At 40.2% G+C, this 24,617-nt stretch overlaps 2 protein-coding genes across 2 annotated transcripts; one reads left to right on the top strand and one right to left on the bottom strand.

Moving 5' to 3' along the window:
* Positions 1-117: 117 nt before the first annotated feature.
* ngrn (neugrin, neurite outgrowth associated) lies at positions 118-2,341 on the top strand. Its single transcript, XM_083895180.1, has 3 exons — positions 118-499; positions 1,145-1,255; positions 1,547-2,341. Exons 1-3 carry the CDS (start codon positions 294-296, stop codon positions 2,145-2,147), a joined length of 918 nt encoding a protein of 305 aa, XP_083751306.1. The 5' UTR covers positions 118-293; the 3' UTR covers positions 2,148-2,341.
* Positions 2,342-4,966: 2,625 nt separating this feature from the next.
* sort1b (sortilin 1b) lies at positions 4,967-19,944 on the bottom strand (the record flags this gene model as incomplete). The annotated part of the gene is made up of 20 exons (XM_083895484.1): positions 4,967-5,030; positions 6,480-6,614; positions 6,716-6,828; positions 6,943-7,048; positions 7,617-7,733; positions 7,829-8,018; positions 8,108-8,298; positions 10,333-10,504; positions 10,592-10,694; positions 11,319-11,425; positions 11,847-12,002; positions 13,527-13,671; positions 14,618-14,745; positions 14,851-14,900; positions 16,373-16,446; positions 16,998-17,159; positions 17,293-17,395; positions 17,498-17,571; positions 17,692-17,751; positions 19,648-19,944. 20 exons carry the CDS (start codon positions 19,942-19,944, stop codon positions 4,967-4,969), a joined length of 2,547 nt encoding a protein of 848 aa, XP_083751610.1.
* Positions 19,945-24,617: the final 4,673 nt, after the last annotated feature.

Genomic DNA, 24,617 nt, shown 5'->3' with positions numbered 1-24,617 from the left:
TCCACATCGGTAGGTGGCGGTGTGGCGCCTTAATCAAGTTGCAATACTCGTGTTTGCGGAAGTAAATACACGCTGTTCACCGACATGTTTGCGGTGGTGTGTGAAGTTGATGAACGTCCGCACTATTTTGTACGATAACGCCAGGACGCGTTTGCGTTACTCCAGTCGGTTATTACTCGGTCCAAACCAGGCCCGTTAAGGATAGTTTGGCTGCTAATGTTGTCCTGTAGCTTAACTGCTCAGAGAAACACCCTGGTTTTGGCTCTGGAAAGCAGGACACACCGTCTGTGAACATGTCCCGACCTCTGCGGGTCATCTCCCTCCTTTTCTCCAGGCCTGGTGCTCTGTCTTTTACTCCCACAAACAGCTGTCGGTCTGTCAGCAGAGATGTCAGACGGCGGACGGGACAGAACCGTGTGCAGGGAGCATCAGGACACAGTGACGACATGTGTGATGAGGACACTGAGGACGTAGAAGACAAGCTTCAAGCCTTGGTCGAGTAAGAGTCAACAGTATATTTTGATTTAAATTGCACAATATAACACACAAAAATAAAGAAAGAAAAATATGAATTAACAAAGAGAGCATACATACATTGCACTGACCATTTTAGTCAGGAAAAAACCCAATATCTATAATGACTGGGTGATATGGCCAAAAATGTTATTGCAAAAGGCAATTTTAGTTGATCATAATTATGATAAAATGTCCAATAGTTATGTTTTGCTTCTTAGTGAAAATTAAAGAAAGTGCATAATTGTGGTTTGAAACTTCTGTATGGACTGAAACAAACACTTGTGAAAAAGATTAACATTTCACACATCATGGTTAAAAACATTTAATAGTAACTGTGTCACAAATTGTGCATAAACATTTTTATATTAAAACATTGTTATATAGATGTTAAAGAAAATCATATCCCAATATATTATTAAGTGATTAGCCCAGACCTGTGAAGGTGTAATATGTTTGTGTACATATTACACAAACACAGTACACAGTAATAATACAAATCAAATGTGTCTGCGGATTGAGGAGTTTAATAAAACTGGACCAGTGAATTTTCTTTAAAATAAAACTTGAGCTAATTTATTGGGTCTGCCGTCTGTGTACTTTGTGAAACCTCATCTATTGTGTTTTTCAGTGACGAGAGGAAGAAGTCACAGACTGTGAAATATCACATACTCAGGAGGAAGATGAATCCATCAGGAGCTCCACACAGGAAACTAACCTGGGATGCTATGGAGCAGATCAGGTGAGGATCTGTTGCCTCAGTCCAGCCACTTGATCAGGGAGTAACATTTACTCACAGGCCAGGTTTGTGACATACTATATTGGCAAGAGGCCACCACCTGGTGACACTATGCATCTACAGCAGCCTGAACAGACAAACCTAAAAGAGCATGTATGCGTTTTTGAAGCTGAAGCTTACTTCACAAACGAAGAAGAACAACATCCTTGTTGAGCCATGTCTGTCATGACACTTCCAGCACTCTGCGCTATTTTAAAGACTAATTTCAGTGATGAAAATATTCTCTTTTTATAGATATCTGAAGCAAGAGCAACCAGAGGAGTGGACAGTAGAGCGTCTGGCTGAGGGTTACTCTGTCACCCCTGATGTCATCCTGAGGGTCCTCAGAAGCAAGTTTGTCTCCACTCCCAAAAGAAAAGCCAAGCAGGATGCTAAAGTAATGACTGGACTGAGCCAACAAGTGCTGCTTTCAGGTGTCAGAGCCAGCCAGGATAGACTGAAGCTACCTGGGAACAACACAGCAACAACTCTGCTACCTGGAGGTAGAGAAGGGGCTTTAATCGCTGCAGCTGACCAGGCTCTGATGATCCAAGCAGAACCCTCAGGGTCACTGGACAAGAGTCATGGCCCTGTTACTGTCCTGCCCACACATTTCACAACTGGTATTAGTAAAAAAGCAACAGTGACGCAGTCAACTGAAGAAAACTGTCCCAACAAAACAAATCCAGAGGACACCCATGAGGATGAGGAGGAGGAGGAGGAGGAGGAATGGGATGGACAGGTGTTTACTGAAGAACAAATTGAAGAGTATTTGGAAAAAGAGAAACCTGCTCCTTCGGTACAAGTTGGGAATGAGTTCTTTGATGCAGAAGGAAACTTCATGTATAGAATCTAACTGCTGACTTTAAGTGGGGAGACTATGGCCGACTGCCAATGTCTGTGAGAAGTTTCCACATTCACACATCACAGGTGTCACAATGTACACAGGCCTTTATGTGTGTGTATATATAAGGCTTCAGAGTAAAATAAATAAGTGAGTTCTCAGTTTGATTTTACTAGATAATTGCTTTCAACATATTTATTGTTAAATAAATCAAGGCTAATACATGAGGGGTTAATGGAATTCATTTTATTTATCGTGTAAGGACAACATGAGACCTGTGCTATTGCTTTTTTGTATTGCTAGCCATGTGTGGTTCTTGAGACTGCATTATTATGTTATATTAAATAAGACAGAGAATTACTTTAGAAGCCACAAACAGGCAAAAATAGATATGAATATTCTATTTGTAGTTGTCAATCAAAATGGATTTGTAAAGCCCATATTCACAAATCAAAATTTGCCTGAAAGGGCTTAATATGGTGCAGCATGATGAAAAACGTTTTGGGGTTTTTAAACGTGAAACCGTGAAAAACATAGCAATACTTTGATGACATAAATGATTACATAATCTCTGACATAATTACTGACATTAAACCTGTACAAAATGTATGTTTTGTACAGGTTATTTTTTGTGTTTATACCCAACGAATAGTGGCTGCAGCCATTCTACAAAACAGCAGGTTTAGATACTAGTTATTTTACTGATCATAGGCTAAAACCACAGTCGGCTCCTTTTCTACACGATAACTATTTCTACACTGCTGTTATCAGTAAATAAGAACGGGCCTACAAAGATAGAGCAACATAAGAATTTAATGGCAAACCCAAACATAATTGCCTCAAATATAAAGAGAGAATCATAGCAGATACAAAGTTGTAACCTCTCATATTTACAGAAACATCACAATGACTTGCTGTACAGTCGTTCTTACTGTAACATAAATGTCATACCCTTCCTTAATGAAATCCACCCTTGTTTGAGAACTGGATAAGTCTCTCCCAGTGTACAGCAGCTGAATAATAACGCTGTATTCATTCTGTTTTATTTGGATTGACTCTAAAGTATCACAGTCAGAATATAGTCTCACACCAAGAGAAGTAGGAGAATATCCAGGTTACTGTGGCTAATTTCTTTTATAGAGCTCTGGGAATATAAATAATATTAAGAATTAACATGCAGTTCAGTGAAAACACGAGGATTCACCTTGGGAAAACAAGTGCAGTTTAGGGTTGACACTAACATACTGGAGTGGATCCAAATTGTTACACATTAGTCATTATAAATATTTATCAGTAAACAGATGCTGGCCACATATTGGTGAGGGCCTCACATCATATCCTCACACCAGGCACTTGCATAACCACATCCATTTTACTGCATTCTCAACTTGCTAGTCACAAATAAATAAAATCCGCTTAAACGATACATTTCGAACAAGACAAAATGATTGTGCAAGAAAAAAAAAAGAGAGAAAATCATCCTAGAAGATGTGACACGATAAGACGGGTCCGTTTGGTCAATCACGTTAAGCATCAAAAAACAACAGTGTCATGCTGAAGAAAAAAGAAAACAGATGTCAAAGAATCTTCCAATATCCCTGTTAGATTTGAGAGGTCGTTTCACATCAGGTGCAAAAATAAAAGAAACCATCTCTCCTGTGGCGTTGCAGCGTATACAACTATGTCTGTTAATGAATTCACTACAGTGTTTATTATGCTGTACAGTGTAAATAACTGAACCGTTTCCCCTTCACGTTCACACATTCCTTCAGTAGTTTGTCACCAAATTATAGCCATGTGTTGCATCTTCCGAATGCGTCGTAAAAAATAGTTGTGAATGTACTATCAAACTATAATTATTTTTTTCCTTCATTGTTTCAACGTCTTTTGTAATTTGCCATGCAAATTACAAAAGTTAGTACAAAAACTGCTGAGTGATTATAAACATACTATTATTACAGTATCGTCACATTAGGTCACATTTAAGAAAACATGTCCAACTACAAACTCTTAGCATATATAGGACCTTGTGCTTTGAGCAGCTAGAACTGCATTATTATTATTATTATTATTATTTTGATATTAAATCCTGTCTTGAAACAGACACACATTACCACCCTATACACTGATGCAAAAATGTCTCCATTCATATCATGAAGCAAGTGGAAACCTTTAGAGATATTGTACCAATAGGATTACTGAATGTGCACAGAGAGTAAACTGGACTTAACGTGTTATTGCTAGCAAATATAATGCAAAAGGAAGTTTCCACTTGCCTCTTATTACTTTAACCATGGATCTCAGTGTCACAGCGTACCAAAAGTATTCAGGCTTGTATTTCCGAGTACAGACTACGACAAGAGATCTTACAAATTATTGCCAAAAATGTATATACTTTGAGCTGTCCGGGGCACGCTTTGACAAACAAATACTTTATCAAAAGTATGAGTGTTCTTTCACCTTCTTTCACCAGTAAAACTTTTTAACACCTTCAAGTCCAAATGGCCAAAAAAAAAAGTTTATATACAAGTGCATGAAAAAAAGGATACAGGTCTTTAGCAGTAGTGAAAAGTATGATTTCCAGGGAGCACTCCCAGGTGATGAGGAGGCACTACCCATAATGCAACTGTGGTGGATTTCTACAACTATGTTTCAAAACTGGCTGTCGGCAGTTCCTCAGGTTACTGCGTTACTTCTTCATTTGACCTGTAGACTCAAACCCAATCATTAGAATTAAAGCCAAAGCACAACACTACAAGGTCTCCTTAGTTCTCAACTGAGCATTAGTCCCACGGTGCCTCTGTATGTCCGTTGCACTTCACAGATGTGTGTCACAGACCTTTCCTCTGGTAGCTGACGCCAATGTCCATACTAGAAGCAAAAAGGAAGAAGTATCTGGAGACAGAAAGAGAGACAGGAACAGCAGCCAGCCACAAGGTGGTGTGGAAACCTGTCCCTTCAGGACTGGTTGTGCCTGCTATTCAAGCAGGTCCTGTGCAAAGAGAGCAAACAACATACCAATGAAGTCAGAAATTACACAGGTGAGCAAACAAAAACCATTATTAGCATGTGTGCACACACCTAAATCAGGTGACCTTGTCAGGAGGCAAAGCTAGAACACTATATCTAGATGCACAATTCAGGTATTGGCTTATAAGCCAGTATGTTTGAGGTCACTCCTGCCTGTTATTATCTGTACGAGTGCAGTGTCTGTAGGAAGTGGTGTCTGTACCTTATGAAAAGTATGTGTTTTATGGAGTTGCAGGCGTTGGCATGCCAAGCGGAGATTTAGCTTTCGACGTTGTAGTGGTCTTAGCATGCTAAGTGGAGATGAAACTATTTGGGCTATTGAAAACTGTCGGGCTAGGCTATGACGCGCATCAATACATGAACAAACATCATTTGTTACCAGCCATTGTCTACATTATCACAGGGTATTTCTCCAATATGAAGAGAGCAGTAGGCTATTAACGACATGTAGAACCGCGTCCATTGTGGCCACATCCTTGCATACGGTAAAACTATGTTTTGTCACAATAAAATACTCATCAGTCCTTAAAGTTATAAGCTTGTACACGATGTGTGTACAACAAACACATATTTTTTTGACACAGTGTTTGCCGATGCATTGTTTTGCATTGTATTATTGTTTGCTTACTATGAAAGGCAATCCTGATGGCGCCCCCTGCCTGGTGTGGCATGATAAATCAGCGAAAATTAAAATGACTCAAAAAAACGTGAAAATCAAGGATGCACACTAGGGGTGGGAGGAAAAAATCGCGATTCTAATCATCCACGATTCGGAATCGATTGACACAAAACAAAACACTTGTTTGTGTTATTTGTGTACAGTTTATTTTTGTAACTTCTGGGAGAAAAAGGCAGCTAGCCTAAGCTTTTATTTATGCAAGTTATGTTTTTGTACAGTAAGTAAGTTTTTATTTGTTTTGAATAAATAAATGTTAACTTTTGTCTTAAGTTTGCCTTTGTGTGATCACATTATCACACTATCTTATACAACCTGTATTGTTTTGATGCCATAAGTTGCCTTAACACACTATGCGTTGTATCAATTTGTGAATCGAGAATCGTATGAATAGAATTGGTTGAATCGAGAATCAATTTTGAATCTAATTGTGATCCTAAGAATCAGAATCGAATTGAATCGTGAGCCACCCAAAGATTCACATCGCTAATGCACACCATCGGGTCATGCTCAGCCCACATCCAAAATCTTAGGTCGATCTGACTAACTGTCAGCGATATATGCCCGTCACAGACACACACACAGACACATCTTGCTTTATAGATAGATGTGTATCAGAGAAAGAAAACAATATGCACTGTACCTCATCGGAGTCATCGTGAAACTCTATCTTGCCATTGTGAACGTGGTTGGTCTCAAGCGGGTCGTCTATCTCCTCAGTGCCGTTGTCCTCAACATGTTGCTGCAGCACAGAGTATCTGTGAACCAAGAACCTGAAGGGCACATTGCAAACACATTCAGGTCACAATACACAATACACAAAACAAGTCTGGTTAAAAAGTGGACTAACATTTTGACAGAGAGATGCACTAACCTGCCCCCGCAGACATATTTCTTCACGAAAAGGACTCCTGCTGCAATGCTCAGCAGAAGGACGATGACGACTGTTATCACAATGGCCACAGACTTGGAGGAGTGAACGTTGACCTGTAAAAACCAAAGCAGACAAGCAAGAGTCAAATAATGTAATACCACTAACGACACTGTATGTGAACACATAGCATTAATACATCTGAATAATAAAGAAGCAGAGGAACTAACCATTTCGGGGTCGACCATGTCACTCACACACCTCTCACTGAGGTCAATCTCTTTTCTCTCGGGCATCTTTCCTCCCACACACTTGTCTCCAGGGATCTTCCTATAGCTGAGAGCACAATGGTCAAATTATTATTGCTCAGTCAACCATTCATGATACTGTAAGTTGACATATCAGTGGAATTGTTTTTTGTAAAAAAAATATTAGCTTTAACAAAAAAAAAACTCTACAGATGTTTCATTTTTGGACCCAAAACAACATTTTAATTAGGCCGTGTGTGCATTTACAGTTTGTTTACCACAAGTTTCATTTGCATTTTGTAACACAAAAACATGAGTCTGCGCGTCCTCTGACCACTTCCTTATTCTCACTAACTGTCAACATGGAAGTGCTCGTTTCTTTTGTAAATGCATATGTTCCAATATTGTACAAAAATAAATGTAGAGCAACAAATAAAAACTAGTAATACTGTTGAGCAAAAGCAACATTTTATTAACACTCCTGTTCAAGTGAGAGATAAGTATCAAGCAAACAAAGTCTAAACACGTCATGTGGCAAAGGTGTGTCAACACATTGATACTGATATATGGTGGTATTATTTGATAACCAACAATAAACCAGTAAAAGTAACACACAAACACATAATGGACAATAGGAGCTGAAGCTTGAACCTTACCCACTAGTCAGCAGTTGCTCCTCTTTGCCGTGCAGACAATACTCCAGCACTGTTCCCATCAGGTCTGGCTGCTCCACACATTCTGAGCTGTTCTCCTTACGATAGTATCCAAAGTCACTGCAGCGAGCAAGTAAAGTAAAAAGTAAATTGTGTTCAGTTATTGTGTAGTTATTAGTAGCAACTTGTAATTCTACCGCAGGTCAAAGCCTTACCACAGGAAGTCATCCAAAGTGCACGGACACGGTGTCGGCTGGGTGTTGACCACATAATCCCGTCCGTTCCAACAGACAGAGTCCTTTCTCAGACGCAGGAACTTCTCTTTGTATCCCAGCATGCAACCATCTTTGGGGTCGCTGATGTCATCCGAGTGAGCCAACCACTGCACATAGTCATTGTCTGTACCTAAAGAAACATCAGCATTTTGGACTCTGTTAACAGACGCTCTTTAAAATATCAGTGTTTTGTTGTTTTTTATTTATCATGTCACTCACAGTCTCTGGTGAGAAGATCCCTGAAGTCAATGGTGATGGAAATCCAGTACTGGCTGATGAAGGTGTCTCTGTAGCCCCAGATACTGACATTCATAGAACGAGCTCCCGGCTCCGATGCCAGACCAGTAAAGAAGATGGGATCATCTGTGAAGTTGTACGAGGCCCAGCACTGTCCTTCATCGGTGGAAAACCTGTTAAGATATCCAAAAATGTGCAGACATCAGCACTGGGAATAAAGCATCATCTCCATGGGAATTGCTTTTATTTAAACAAATATTCTAAATAAATGTGGAGGATTATGTTTTTTCCTGCTGTCTGATTTCCTTGCAAAAGGGAGCAACACTGTAATTGAAAAGTAAAACACAAAGTGTGGCAGGGATTTGACTGACCATCCTCTCAGACTAATCTGGAAACACAGCACCACTAATGCCCTGTGTCACACTCTCACTGTAACAGCAAGTTACACTGAGAACATTTAAATGTTACAGTAGGAAAAGCAAGGGTGTGGATACGAACATGAACAATGGCTGACAAACATTAACCAGCAGCACTTTGATAGAGAGGAGTGTTGTAATGCAAATTGCCACAGTGAGTGAGATAGGTAAATAGAACAGAACCATGAGTAACACATGTACTCTTACTGCCAAATCAAGTGAAATTGAGTATACAAAAAAGTGAATTGAAATTTTACTCAGACCTAGTTTTAACATCCGTCCTCAGAGATGAGATTGCATGGAATTGCACGTGGATAGTGCCGAGTATGACTGTTCACACCTGGCATTACAATGTTTCCTGGGTGCATACATATGAATGTATTGTTTTATTATGACCACACATAAATTAGTGTGAACAAAACCTGAAAATACCATGGATCAGAGGATGTCAACTGATCTCAATCTGGAGGACAGATTACATTCATGCAGCTCAGGTATTTGGCCACAGAGCACCTCTGAACACAGAGGTCTGTGATCAGCTCTGAGGGCGCACACAGGACAGGGTGGGAGTGTTCAGGCTTGTGTTTAGTGCAATCTGCCTGTGACTGAATCACTCAGGACAGATGTTAGTGCTGTATGTCATTTGCCTCTCTCTCTCTCTCTATCTCTCTCGCTCTGTCAAACAATAACAATGACCTAGTTTGATGACACCAGAGAACGGCGTGGGATCATTGTCTGATTCCTGATCCTCTCTTGTCTTTTTCCCAAAATTGCTTTGCATATGAGCTTTTTTTTTAATGCCGCATACACCACTCTTTCTAACTTCAGCTCGTCAATGCCTTTATTTGTGTGTCACAAACACAACCACGCCCTGTTACTGTACCTGTTTCAAAGCAAAAGCAAAAGCACAGAGGAGCATTTCAAATTCTTCTCATCTGTAAAAGCATTGCAGCAGCTGTTCTGCATAGCCATTGATGTCATTAAAAAGCAATATATGAAATGGTCGACCATCAATAGTGTAGGAAACATTTTGGCAAATTCAAGTACACTACTCAAAAATATACAACATAAATGCTAACATATATATCTTTAAAGGACTCATTATACCCTATTTCTCCAAGTTAACCTAGTTCCCTTGTGTCCTAATGAACATGTCTGTGACATGCTTTGGTCAAAATACCTTAAGGATGAAGCACCACAGCAGTTCAATCACTCTGCCAAAACAGCCCTGTTCAGAACGCTCAGTTTTGAGTGCCTGTCTCTTTAAATGCAAATGAGACACAGGAAACTACGTCAGCGTCACTGAGGCTCGGGCAGCTAACAGCAGTTAGCATTTGGAAAAGCCATCATTTGCCAACTTTAGCTGGCACATTGCCGTCATATATAAAATGTATCCACTGCACACGGAAATCCTCTGAAGCTGAAAGTTTGTGTAGAACTCTGTGCTGCACTGTGCAGCCAAGAATAGAACACTTTGTGGACTTCTGCTCTTCCGGATACTATTGCCCTCGCCAGCACTCTCGCGTTTTTTAAGGACAAAGCGGAGCTCCACGAGACAACAATTTCAGGAATGTCTCATTGTGACGTAACAATGAGTGCGGAAGTCAACGTCATGTGTGTTATCTCTGTACTGTAACGCGGACCATAAGAGTCATCTTTTTTCACACTTTTCTGACTCATAGGGCCTCCAGAGTTCCAAATATTATTATTATTATTGTAATATTAAAATTATTAAAAAGTTGATTTTGCACAATTTGTCTCCTTTAATACAGGTCAAACCCTGTGACTCACTTGACTGTGTTGATAGGTAACTTGGAGTTGTGCTCTACAGCCACCAGGAGCCCTCCAGAGTCCAAAATGGCGTAGTGATGAGGTCCATCGAGGGCCTTCATCCAGGTGTACCCTCCATCATCGGACACGTACACATCAGGGTTAGTGTCTGAGGCGCTGTCACCGACAGTCCCTGATGAAACACGTTTAGAAATATTAATGAGTCCAGAAGACCGCATGCAAAACTTACTTGTCATGTTCGTACAAACTGAGAACTTACCGTGAGCTAAGACGAGGCCGACAGCGTTCGGTTCACTCAGAGGCACCACGGGGACGTTCATCTTCATCGAAACACTGTAGCTTGCGTGGATGTGGAGACTGCACTGTAAGTAAACAACACAATCAGCGTTTGTCATCCGTGTGCTTTTAGTACCAAAGCGTGACAGTCAACAAACAAGACCTTTGACAGCAATTAAAGTGCAGAGCGTAACATTTAGTGATCTTTGATGTTGTCGCTGTCTCTACCCGTTTAGTGTTTGTGAACAGAAACAATGTAACATTTCAGCCTCCCTTTACACCTGGCATTAGAATGTGTTTTCTGTGATTGGATAGCGCTTCACCACATGCATTTAGACGTGGCATTAACATGCATCTCCAGTGTCCATGTCAAGATCCGATCGCACCGCATCACCTTCCCCTCTTCTTCTGCATAGAGGGCCACATCAGCATAATGGTTACCCTCAAAGGGCCAGATGTTAACTGTCATACAGAATAGATATAACCAAATATAATGGAAACCACCGAAGAAGTTTGGCAGATCTGATAACAATCCGCCCTCGTTGCATCTGGAGTGTATTTACACACGTACTTAAAAGTGATCGGGCGCTATCTGATTGTAATCCGATAACAGCAAACACATTTTAATGCCAGATGTGACTGGCTCTATTAACAGAGCTGAATGAGGGAGTGTTTGTATGTATACAGGGGCAGTGCAGGGACGGGCTTACCTTCTCTGGATCTATGGCAGTAGCAGTGCACTTGGTGTTGGCGGGTTTCCTCAGGGGAACCCACTCCCCTCCCTGATCGAAGGAAATCACAGACTGCACCGACTTACCTGGAACAACAAGACAGGCACAACATATAGTTATATACAGTATGTCGTAATCACTCAGCTGATGCTGCTATCCAGACTCAGCATGTCAAAATAAAGTAAGCAAAACATGAATCGAACCCATGCTATCTGTGCAAAAACCACCACGTATGACCATGTAGAAGAGTGGAAATTATGAGCAGGAATTGCAGAGTGAAGCAGGAACAGGAAGGCGTTAAGATGTAGCAGGTGACGTGAGATATTTCTGCTCAAGTGTCATCCAGCTGCTTCAAACAGTCAGCACATCTAACACTGAACAGCTAATTAAATATTTACCAAACACCCTCACTCCACGGCGTAATGGAGAACTCATATCTGTGTGTGTGTTTCTAAGGGAATCTGAGTGCAGATATTCCTTCATCCAAGCACACACACAATGAGGTACCTTCAGTCAGGACACTGGTGATGAAAACTCCTCGCAGTGAGGTGATGTTTGTGAAGTCGGTATCGCCGCCTTTGGTGGTGTAAAGGTGCCGCTCCAGTGACTTGGAGTAAACAGTGCCCCTGTCATCGGATACGTAAATGGTACCAAGGCCTCTATCTGTACACAGATTTACAAAAGGAACAAACAGATTCAACAAATATAGGGTCAGGAACCTCAGACGATTTGGTACAAGTGGCCAAAAGTACATATACATGCAAGCAAAATACACACATGACAAATAAATATGTCATTCCAAAAGTGTGATCAGTATGCTGCTGTGACCGGGACATGACTCTCTCTCAGCTGAAGTTAATGAGGTTGACAATAATGACGGACAACAGGATCTGGCTCACAGTCACTGCCCTAGTTCTTTATTGGTAAAGAGTGGCCTTGTCAAAGAGGACACGTGTCTTTCTGTGTACGTCCACTGAGTTATTCTCAAACTTTCTTAATAAAAATTATTTATATTACATTTCACAGATTCACAGCCCTGGTAAAGTGCACATTGAAGATTTGTGTTCTTATTAAATGCCTGTGTTTAATGTACTACAATGAGACAAACTGTCTGTTGTAGGATTATTTTATGAGAATTAGGACTATTATTGAAAAATGTTGTTTAATACGTTTTACAAATGGACCAAAAATGCATTTCTTTACTCTAAAGTCACAAATCTTCATTTAATTACTTTTCTAAACATATTCACACATAAACTACCGTTCAAAAGTTTGGGGTCACTTAGAAATGTCCTGATTTTTTAATGTATCTAACATTAAATTAATCAGGAATACACTCTATACATTGTTAATGTGGTAAACGTCTATTCTAGCTGCAAACGTCTGGTTTTTAATGGAATATGTACATAGGTGTATAGAGGCCCATTTCCAGCAACCATCTCTCAGTGTTCTAATGCAGAGGTGTCCAAACCTTTTTTTAACAAGGGCCAGACTTGATAATGTGAATATTTCCAGGGGCCAATGGTCCCTTCAGACCTTTTTTATCACTAAAAGTTACATACAAATACACTGTTTTATAATACACATAACGCAGGAGTGAGAAAATCACAAAAATCTGCCTTTCTATTACATCTGCAATCACATATCATAATAACTGAAAGGATCCATTGGATGGATTTGTCTGTCACGGCTGAGTATCAAACACGAGACTCTGGTTTCAAAGCGCAACTCTGTACTAGATGAGCTAATTGGGATGACATATAATCTGGGCAGATATTCTGTTTGACTCCGTCCTGGGCCATAAATAATACATAATAAAACTGAAGCTGAATCTGACCGTGGGCCCACAGGCCGGACTTTGGACATGCCTGTTCTAATGGTACATTGTGTTTGCTAATCGCGTTAGGTTAAGGCTATTGGATGATTAGAAAACCCTTGAAAACCCTTGTGCAATGATTAAAGCAAAACTATTATTTTGAATAAAAAGCATTATTTCTAATCTTGTCAATGTCTTGACTACATTTTCTATTCAATTTGTGACTTTTAATGGAAAACACAAAAACATTGTATAGGTGACCCCAAACTTTTGAACGGCAGTGTAACATCATGAAATTACAATTGTTTGGAAGTGCCCGTCTCCTACTCCGTAAACATTATCACTGCTTGTGACACAAGAGATGAACTGACCTCCTGGCGCGTCGACATGCATGAAAACCATTTCATCATTTGCCGCCAGGATGGAGTAAAACTGCTCGTGACCGACAGCAGGCAGCTGGGCCATGTTCCAATTCTCACCCTGGTCCACTGATACGTGGATCATCCTCAGTGAGTCCTGCACACAGAGATGGTTCATTAAGAGAAAGACAGACACCAGGGGTCAGAAGTAATATTCATTTATACAAATGTTTAAGTAAATGTTATTTTCCATGACATCTATGCAGAAATAACCAAGTTAGTGGCGAAATATCAAATTTAAAGGTCCCATATTATACCCTATTTCTCCAAGTTAACCTAGTTCCCTGGTGTCCTAATGAACATGTCTGTGACATGCTTTGGTCAAAATACCATAAGGATGAAGCACCACAGCAGTTTAATAACCCTGCCAAAACAGCCCTGTTCACAATGCTCGGTTTAGTAGTATCTCTTAAAAAAAAAAAAAAAAAAAAAAGTTAAACGAAACTTAAGGGACAGGAAATGACATCAGCCACAGAGGCTACTGGGAGCTAACAGCAGTTAGCATTTGGAAAAGTGATCATTTGCAGGCTCTAGCAGGCACATTGCCGTCATATATAACATGTATCCACTGGACAGATAAATCCTATGAGGCTGGACGTTTGTGTAGGACTCTGTGCTGCACTGTGGAGCCAAGAATAGAACTTTTAGCGGACTTCCAGTTTGCAGATATCATTGCCCTCGCCAGCACTCTCGTGCATTTTACGGCAAAATGGAGCTCCACGAGACAACAATTCCAGGAATTTAGCGCATTGTGACGTCCCAAGGAGATCAGATAATTTTCCGGTTTCAGAACTTACAACCAAATGATGACAGTAACATTAATAAACCCTTAAAATAAATCAGTACATTATGGTCACTTTAAAGGAGAAGTTTGAATACAAATATTTCCTATAACCATTCCCCCTTCTGTTATTAAAATAAAATACAACTAAATTGAAATGTGTAATGCCTTTCTTTCAAACTTTACACTTTAAACAATAAATACTTTGCGTTTGAATGCATGAACTTGTGTTTACTGTGGTTTGGACAGACTTTATACTGACCTTTCCTGTCATCACAGACGCAAAGAGGAAGCGTCCACCCAGGCCAAAAGAGAAGATCTTATTGGCGACAGTCTTGATGGTTTTGCCATAGTCTGTTGTCCTCTTAAATTCCAGCAGTCCCCTATCATCTGACAAAATAAAATGCAAAACATAGAAATTAAGGTCTGGGTTCAAGTGTCTGGTGGTCATTTTTAATAACAGATATTATTTTTCTTTAAGAGGGGATTACTTACCGCAGGATCCATTATGGCCGGTTGAAAAAAATAGGGCATTTTTCCTTCCCCTACAATCAGAATGGAAAGTACAGAAGATTTCAGGTGAACATTTGAGTCCATGAGGTCAAAAATAAACAAGCAAAATAAGCGAGAAAGTGAACGTTTTTTAAGTCTCACTAAACAAAAAAAGCTGAGGAACATTTCCTGAATCAGGGATGAAATCCGGTCTCATACAGGATATATATATCACACATTCTTCACCTACTCCCATAATGAGGGTTGCTTTGTTATGAAAGTAAGAAGCTTGCGGCATGAGTTATTAAATATAACCACTATGCAAATATGGCCTTCTCTACTGTGTGCTTTCTTCTGACAGTTATGTTTTGACATCAGAAAACTCATGCGCTATTTGATAATGACCCATTTTCCTAAAGCCTCGTCAGATTAGCTTCATTTGAGATAGCGATAACCGGTTTCAGGAAGTCTGCTTTGCACATACAGTTTTCACAGACACCGTGACTTTGCAAGTTCAGCTTTACAAATGAACCCAATAAGATATTTTGAGCCCTCAAGGTTATTGGGCAATAAATACCAGGAAGTGCCACCAAAAAGATACTGAGGGCTTGGCTATTCAAACATTCATTAAGGACAATAAACCTGATGCTGGTTTTATTTACATTTGCCACCAGTCTGTGGCTTGTTGAAGGAATTTCAACTTAAAGGTGACATATTATACCCTATTTCTCCAAGTTAAACTAGTTCCCTGGTGTCCTAATGAACATGTCTGTGACATGCTTTGGTCAAAATACCATAAGGATGAAGCACCACAGCAGTTCAATCACCCTGCCAAAACAGCCCTGTTCAGAACGCTCTGTTTAGTAGTATCTCTTAAAGGTCCACCTTAAAAAAAAAGTAAAACGAAATGGGACAGGAAATGACATCAGCCACAGAGGCTGCTGGGAGCTAACAGCAGTTAGCATTTGGAAAAGTGATCACCATTGCCGTCATAGCATGTATCCACTGGACAGATAAATCCTCTGAGGCTGGAAGTTTGTGTAGGACTCTGTGCTGCACTGTGGAGCCAAGAATAGAACTTTTCACAGGCTTCCGGTTTTCGGATGCCGTTGCCCTCGCCAGCACTCTCGCCTTTTTTTTACGGACAATGCGGAGCTCTACAAAACAACAATTCCAGGAATTGTCTCGTGACGTCCCAATGAGAGTGGAAGTCAACATCACGTTTTATCTCCTGTACTTAGACTGAGGAGGACCACAAAAACATGACTGAGTGATCTTTGGGACCTCCAGAGTCCCAAATATAAGGATTAAAATGATTCAAAAGTTGATTTTGCATAATATGGGACCTTTAAGTTAATGGCCACTGGCTAACACATAGAAAATCAATATCGTGAAATCTTTGTTGCCTGACTTCTCTACTACTTCCTACTCTCAGTGACCAGATAATAATGAATAACACGTGTTTGTTGTTTATGGTCCGAGGTGACTAACGTTGCTTATATCATCCGTTGGTCTTGTTTCTTACCATTTCGTCAGACACACCCCGTCGTGAACCTTTTTCCAGTTGCTGCCAAAATCTTCCGACAGCCACATTTCATTCTGAGGATGAAAGAAGCAGATTCTTAGATGATGAATCCACCGTTCACCTGCAGTGGCATTGTTTACACAGGTTTGTCAGACCTTGATATTCTCTGCCTGGTCATAAACACCACAGCCACGTTAATAAATGTACGATGTGTAAACGGATACAAAGAATGACTGACCAATAGCAGTCCCTTTGCTAAAGGTAAGTGAGTTGGTGGCCTTTGCTCCAGGGTTTTTACAACTGGCCATGAAAGTTTTTCTTTTAAATTAAAGACCACAACTAATGGCCACACATGGCCAAGTGGAAAGGGAACTTGGGGTTGGAACCAGGCGTTTCTCACTGCTATTAATTCTAGGAAAGTTTCGTGTAGAGCAGGGGTTAAATGCAAAGAAGGAATTTCCCCTGAAGGACTGATATAAAGGACTCATTTCTTATTGATTAGCCTGACCCCCATAAAGAACTGAAGCTGTCAGTTTTACTCAGACTCTAATGCTCATCTTTCTGCAGTTAACTGATATCCAAACAGGATACCCTACACACTGTGCTTGCATCATTCACCACTTACATTGGTGCTGTGAGCCAGCAGCACGTTGGAATCTTCAGGGTTGTACGTGATCTGCATTTGAGGAGTAAAGGGCAGATCTCTGCGGTTGAAACTTTTTCCAAAGTCATCAGAGGCAAAGATTTCAAACTCGTTAGTTCCAGATGTGTCGGCAATCAGGATCACCTTTAAACAAGAGGCCAGAGTTAAGACTGACGAAGACGATAAAATGTTAAAGCTTCTTCACAGTCGGCAGACATTACCACGCCACCATATTTGTGAAAAATCTAATGACAATGTGTCTGAGGACGTGACTCACCTTGCCCGAGTTCTCAGGGCCGATAGCAATTCCAAACTCTGATTGGATGAAGGTGTTGTTGATGAGATTGGTGACATCCTGGAATGACTTCCCATAGTTCTCACTGGCAGAATAATGGTTGCAGGCAAACGAAATGTAAATAAACACTGATTAAGCACATACTTTATGCTTTCAAAAAAAAAACAGGTGAGGTCATATAACTTACCTTCGATAGAGTCTGGACTGCCCAAATTTAATCATGAACATGGGCACCTGAAAGGTTGTCAATGCCAGAATGACCTGCAAAGAAAGAAGGTTCAGAGGAGGAGCATCGGTCATGTTTTGGGTGCATGAAACTACTCCGTCAATTTCATCAAGTTCACTGATACACCAGTAATGTCACAGTGGAACATCACTCACCCCTGTGCCATCTCCAACCCAGGCCACTGACACTGAACCACTGAGGTCATGGAAAGTATACTGTTTGGAAACATGAAAATGTGAAAAATAAGCATTTTAATCATCACAGCAATAATTGAGGAGTTTGATTAATACATTACACTGCAATAACAGCTGGGGGGGAAAAGAGGACAAATAAACCAGTTGACCATCTGACATCCGTAGATGGTGACCCACACAACACCTATTGTAATATTGTGCACATCAACTTGATTTAAATGGGAAATGGCCTGTATTTATAGTCCTTTTCTGGTCTTGATGACCACTCAAAGCTGTTTTACACTACAGTTCACCCATTCAGGAACACTTTCATACAGCGCATCTACAGTATGTGCAGCACATTTTCTATCACTTATCATCCATACCCATTCACACACTGCCTGCACAGCAGTCAGTCACCCCCCATGCAGCGGATTTAGCACTGTAGCTCGAACACAACCACCTTTGTATCAGTGTCTGAGACAGTCCTGCTGCCTGACATAAAACATCTGGACTACTCCCTAGTCCAGATGCTCCAGTGGCCTTCTACCTTTTTTGTGGAAATGAACAAACTGTTTACATTAGGACTCATAAGACTACAATGCAAAGTTGATCACATGGCAGCAAGGAGCTAGGCAAATTAACAGCAGAGGACTCCGTCTGTTTGTTTAAAGGAGGGCGGTGCATCATTGCTTTGTCTTCCTGGTCACACAGGATTAAAGTGCAACTAAAAACTAACTACAGCAGTCCCATTTCCTGATAGATGTTCTTTTCACAAACTGCCTTCCCAGGCCATGCAAACACAGCTCTAATTTACAAAATAACTACCACGCAGCCAGTCACATGGAGTCCCCTGAGTCAATTTTCCTGTAAACACTCGGGCACATTCAGTCTCTGTCAAGCAGAGAAAGGTGCGAGTTGCATGTCTGACAAGAATTAGATGTAGGTCAAAGTTACATGAGAGGTTAGGGAGTGACCGAGTCCTTCAGTAGAGCATAAACTGGTCCTAAAGTATGAGGAAACCAAACATTGTACAGTTTCACTTCACTGTAGGATTTGTTATTGCATTAAATAATTAAAGAATAACAATCTGGTCAGTGGTAACCCTGAGAAAGACGTAACTGGAAGACAAGATATTGTTCAATATAACAAAGATTTGCTGTTTATTAAGCTTTGTGCATGCAATTGTTCTGAATGTTTACCTCAAATGTGTGAATTGCTTTTCTGACTGGTAAGTGGGTATCATTTTGAATCCACAAACAAGTTTGGTAACACTTATTCACAATTAACTAGGTGCTTACTTACTTATCTACCTTATCGATCTATCTACATAACCTTAATCTAATCTCTATTATGACATGAATTAAGATTTTTCCAACATAAGGTGTTATTACGTGCTTAATATTTACTAATAAAGGGCTAGTATGCTACTTATATGCATGTTAGTAAGCACCTAGTTAATAGTGATGTGTTCCCTAAACTAAAGTGTTACCAAAAGCTTAAATACCTACTTACGAGATTTCTTTAACTTTCACTAAGGAGTCAAAAACCCTTGTTTGGCTGTTGACTGATTTTAAAATCCTGTACCTTAATAGTCCCTATTAAAACATAACATTTATGAATATTTTACTGCATTTTTTTTTTTTTTATGCACATAAATATTGGGAAGCTGGGAAATAACCTTAGAGACCTAACTCAGTGGGTCCTGACAGTCTCCAGGAGTGACTGAAATTGCCTTTTGTAATAACAGTATATAGCAATAACACTGCAGCAGTTATGCTGAGGTTTACAGTTGAATAGAAATCAGTAGTCTGGCCCCTGATGAGGCCTACAATACTGTATGTGTGCACCTGTTTCACACCTGCGCATAATCCGCGCCAGGCTCGCTTCATTGTCAGAGGGTGCTAAGTGAAACAGGACCTGGTGCCGGTAACTTACACGGTGGGTGTTGGCTGCCAACTCGGTGTCATGTCCTCGGAGAGCTTTGCAGGAGTCGCCGTCCTCTGTGCTTCTTCGTCTAATCTTGTGGTCTGGTGATGCAGCAGCAGCAGCAGCAGCATCAGTCAGCCGTGCCAGCAGAGACCTCTTCGCGATTCTCGCAGCTTGCTCCTCGGTGTTTGAACGCCTCACGAACGCTCCATGTCGGACACCTTTGGGTCCCTGCTGAAAATCTAGACCGACTGTCAAAGTGGAAACCGACAACAGGAGCAGGGCACAGTGCAGCAAAAGTCCCATCCTCGTTGCTCGTGTCACCTGCGAAGGAAACAAACAAAAGCAGGAACCCGGAGTCTTTATTTATTTGCCTAGAAATTGAAGGAGGCTCCAGCTCTGCCGCGATGACACCAACAAACAGCGTAGTCCTTCCTCTCCTGACACCGACTGTTTCTGCCTCTGAAAACACGCAGCGCCCTCGAGGCTCCCGCTGTCCACGAATATCCAAACGGTGGAAAAGAAAATGTGAATTCAGCAAATGAACCGAGGCGTTCGATGCCGATTTATCGCGCTGTGAACTCCGTTGCCAACATGATATATTCTAACGCTCACTCAAATTGTCTGCGGATCAGTAATGCTCTATGCAGACAGGGGGCGCTGCGATTGGCTGCCCTCAATTGTGGCCCACCTATCAGCTTTTCTGATTGGCTCCACTCTAAAAAGGGCGGGACCAAAACAGAGGGACCTGCATAATTAGCTGTCAGTGCTTGTCAGGATAGGTTGAGTAATACTATTATTTTCCTTGAATAAGACACAGGGATTTAAAATAATATTTAATCATTTATATATGTGGAAAAAAAAAAATAATAATACAAAAGTTAATGATCCATTTTACAATATAAATTGTGACAAAGGCACATCTTATAGTATAATTTTTCCGATTATTATTGTTTTGAATTTCATCTGTGACCCATGTATGGGTCTTTTTGTTTGACGTCTATGTAGCAGTTCACCCTCAATTCACAGTGTCTAATAGCTGGGCAAGTGATAGGTCTGTGAGCTGGAAGAAAGGGGTCAAACAGGAAATGAGCCTTTCTGTCATGTGACGTTCTATAAATTAATTACAGTGGATGTTTTTGTACAGGCCCGCTGCATTCTTAAATTAATTTTGTTACCAGCGAATCATCATATTGTATTCATTATGTGATTGTAATAACAAACCCATGACTACTGAGAGAGAAAGAAATCCTTCACCCAGTGCTGCTATGGGTCTGACTAAACTGATTCACTAACCAATACACATTTTAGACCATGTAGTTTTAGATTTCTCTCAAAATCCCCCGTTGAGCTGGGTGAGATTGTTGCTGTGATTTCAATAGGCCAATAGAAAGTGTTGGTAAAAGATGAGCGGATGAGATCAGAAAGTCAAACTAACTTATTATTCTCTTGTTTAGCCTTCGGCGGAGGAAAACCCGTCTGACAGGTTTGAAAGGGTGCAACAATAAATAAGATGTCATGTCATCACAGCCAAAAATGAAAGCCTGTTGGCCAAGTTTCTCTGGTTTCAAGAATCCTTCACATAACTTTGCTATATCCATGTCTTCATTGGAACACAGAGTATGTGCTTTGCGTGCGTGTTGCTTTAGTATTTCTTGCAGATACACTCAGAAAGCTGAACAATCTCATCTGTAGAGCAGCAATCCTTCACAAAGGGACTGTACAATTGAGCAGCAGCCCCTCCCCCACCGCAGCCCAGTCCACGATTAAAAGGTGGGGAACAAGGCCACTTTTATTCTTTCGAGATGTGCCCTCTAAGGATAAGAGCTGCTCCACAAAGACTAAAACATTCTCAGCTGAACAAGTGTTCTGGGAAACGCTAGATAAATTACAAGATGGAACCAAGCTTACTTAAATTCCCCTGCCCACAGAGCCAAAAATATATTTTTATTTATGAAAACCTAAACCAAACTAAACCAAACTGAAAGACAGTCTGGGTGCTAATTAGCTCAGCAAACGCTGATGTAAGTCATTAGAATCACATGGCTGTCTTTGGATACATATATCGGTTTCATGTTGCTCAATTATTTCTTTGTATAAATGGTGACCTCTAGTGAAAAGTCATCATCACTGCTATGAACTCCAAGTTAATACTCTGCAAATATAGGCCAATGTTGTATCATACAATTCTATTTATTATTAGTGATTTATGATTTTACCGTTGCTGATATTAAAAGTTCTATATGTAAGACATGTATTATATTAATATATGAAATGACCATGAGTGATTACTTTTTGGGAGTGATCCATAGAGGCGGAGGTCTGCGCTCTCCAAGTGCTTTTTTAGTTATTTATAATATGGAAGGATATTAAACTGAAAAACACCTCACTACCCCTAACTAAGAGTGTTTCAACCAGACAAGAAGAGAAATGGTATCTGTATTACAAACTCCAATATTAGTCACTTTAGACCATTTATGAACGATGAAAGTGTTTTGTGACTTTTCTGATTCCGTTTTATGAAACACATTTGTGCAAAAACAAAATTCTCCAACGGTGTAACATATATTGTTCTCCCAAAAAGAAGAAATAAACAGCCCAAACATGACTCAGCTAAAATGCTTTTCCCTGATGTTTTATTTACATTTTGAGTGAGTGTCAAAACCAATACTGATACCGACTCCCATCCCTATAGTCTGCAGTGGAGTTGCATAACATTAGCCTCAGCTAAGGTTAGACGAGACCCTCTTTCTCTCTATCAATTTGTCAGTGGATATTTAAGCTATATAATGTTTTTACTGTGCACTATTATCACCTTATCTGGTCTCATCATGTGGTAATTCTCTGCTGCTGCTGCTCTAAAGCAGATGCATTTTCACTTTCAATCTCTGCCTGCTCCTGGAATGTTAAAACATTAATTAAACAATTGGTTTCAGTCATGATGTAACCGGTCTGACTGAGGGGCTTTCTTTCTGGAGTTTGCATGTTCTCTCCCCATCTGAGAGTACTCAGGCTTCCCCCCACAGTTCAAAAAAATGTTGAACTGTGGGGGGAAACCTGAGTTAAATATGCAGAGGTTACTTGGACACTTTAAAATGACTGTAGTAGGTTTGAACGGATAAGCAAGATAAGGTGATCATATGTAAATGGTTCTTCTCTGTGGGTGTTGGTCCTGACCTGTCCAGGGTGTAGCCCGTCTTTTGCTTATGTTATAAACAGGGACTCTCTCCGACTCTTATTGATGGCATCAATGACATTAGAGCATGGATCTCTAAATGTCTTTAACCTAAACAAAAATACTCTTCTGTTAAAAGCCTTGCCTTCCATTTTGACAGTGCTTTTAAATATGATAAGTAAATCTCAGCAGTTAAGCCCTGCTTCTTTCAACTAAGGCTCATAGACAAGGTGATGGCCTATATCGCCCTCTCAAAGTTTTACAGACACAGATCCATGCCTTGGAACATGTCTCTGTGTGTGGGCTCCAAGTCCATCCAGCCAAATGGCCAGAAAAAACAAGAGAGACCCTATAATGGAAAAACATTAATTCTAACACTGTTTAATTTACTTCATCTGATGATCCTGACTTAATTTCAGTTTGAAATTTGAAATTGGACGTCTCTAGGACTCACTGATTTACTTCCAGTTTGGGACTTTTCAAGGACCCATATATCTGACTCCCTAGAAAATAATGTGTTCTGTTAGGTGGTATCTACTATTAGCTGGTTTAGCTAAGTGGAGTCCACAGACCTTGGTGCGGCGGGCTAGGGTTCAAATCCCAGTCAGAGAAGGACCTGCACTTTGGACCATTGGCCCTTAGGCTCTGATGTGTGGAGCATTATCTGGCTGTGGATTCATCCCATCACCTACTGTACCTGGGGCCGAGACAGTCAGATCAAAAATATTAGCATTGTATGTGTGGCTGCTGTTGTTAATGGTACTGTAATACTGTACACAACTATTTGAATAGCAATTTCCAAAAAAATCTACAAAAATAAAACATTTTGAAGGGTAACAAAGGAAAAAAAAACATTAAAACTCTCATGTCTTGTGTCATCTTTTTATACATGAGCCATATTATACCATATGTGGTAGTGGATGAAGGTGAGGACGTTTTGAGATGCATCACAATGCTGATATTCACTGTAGCATTCCCTGCTTTAGAGTTCAGTTAATTATATTCTCTTTAAAACACTGTGCAAAGTTGAGAACTGGTCCCCTATCTGGATTTGTACACGTTTGAGTTGTTTTCGCAACTGATGCCAAGTCATGTTTAACAAGATTGATTTACTGCAAATCATATTAACCCACTAGAACCTTGAAATGTGCCCATTAAGAACTATTATGGTAACCCAGACTTAACATCTACCTTACATGCCTTTAATTTCACTGAAGGAAACGCATGTGGTTCCTTTGTCCAGCACTTGAATACAAACCACTCTTGCAGCCAGTGCATTATGATCAGTTTGGTTCTAATGCCAGCAGTTAACCTGCTCCTCAGGGGCAACACAACTTGTATCCTTTATCTTAATACACAAGTTGGCATTCAGAGTTCAAGGGTCACATTTTTTCTACCATTAATTGTAGTAATACAACCATGATCTTAACAGTCTTAAAACTAGGAGAATATAAGGTCAAAAATTATGATACAGGACCATGTTTGAGTTGACCGGTTAAGATCAAACTGAGAGTCTATGGTAACAAATTAATGCAATTTATTTTTAAATAATTCCACATCTTTAAGTTCAAAGATCTAGCTTGTCATAACACTGGTCACAGAACCACTGAAAAAAAAATACAAGTCCACTATAAAGTTAAGAACAAAAGTTTTACTTGACATAAAGAAGGCAATAAATACAGGTTTTCAAAATAAATCATTACAGGCTGAAAGTAGCTGTGTCTGTATTCTAGTATTGTGATGCTTCACATGTGCATGTACATTGTTTTAAGTGTAAAAAAAAAAAAAAAAAAAAAAAAAAAAG

This window comes from Microchirus variegatus (assembly GCF_963457635.1).
Source record: "Microchirus variegatus genome assembly, chromosome: 9".
NCBI lineage: Eukaryota > Metazoa > Chordata > Actinopteri > Pleuronectiformes > Soleidae > Microchirus > Microchirus variegatus.
This window is presented reverse-complemented; position numbering and strand designations above follow the sequence as displayed.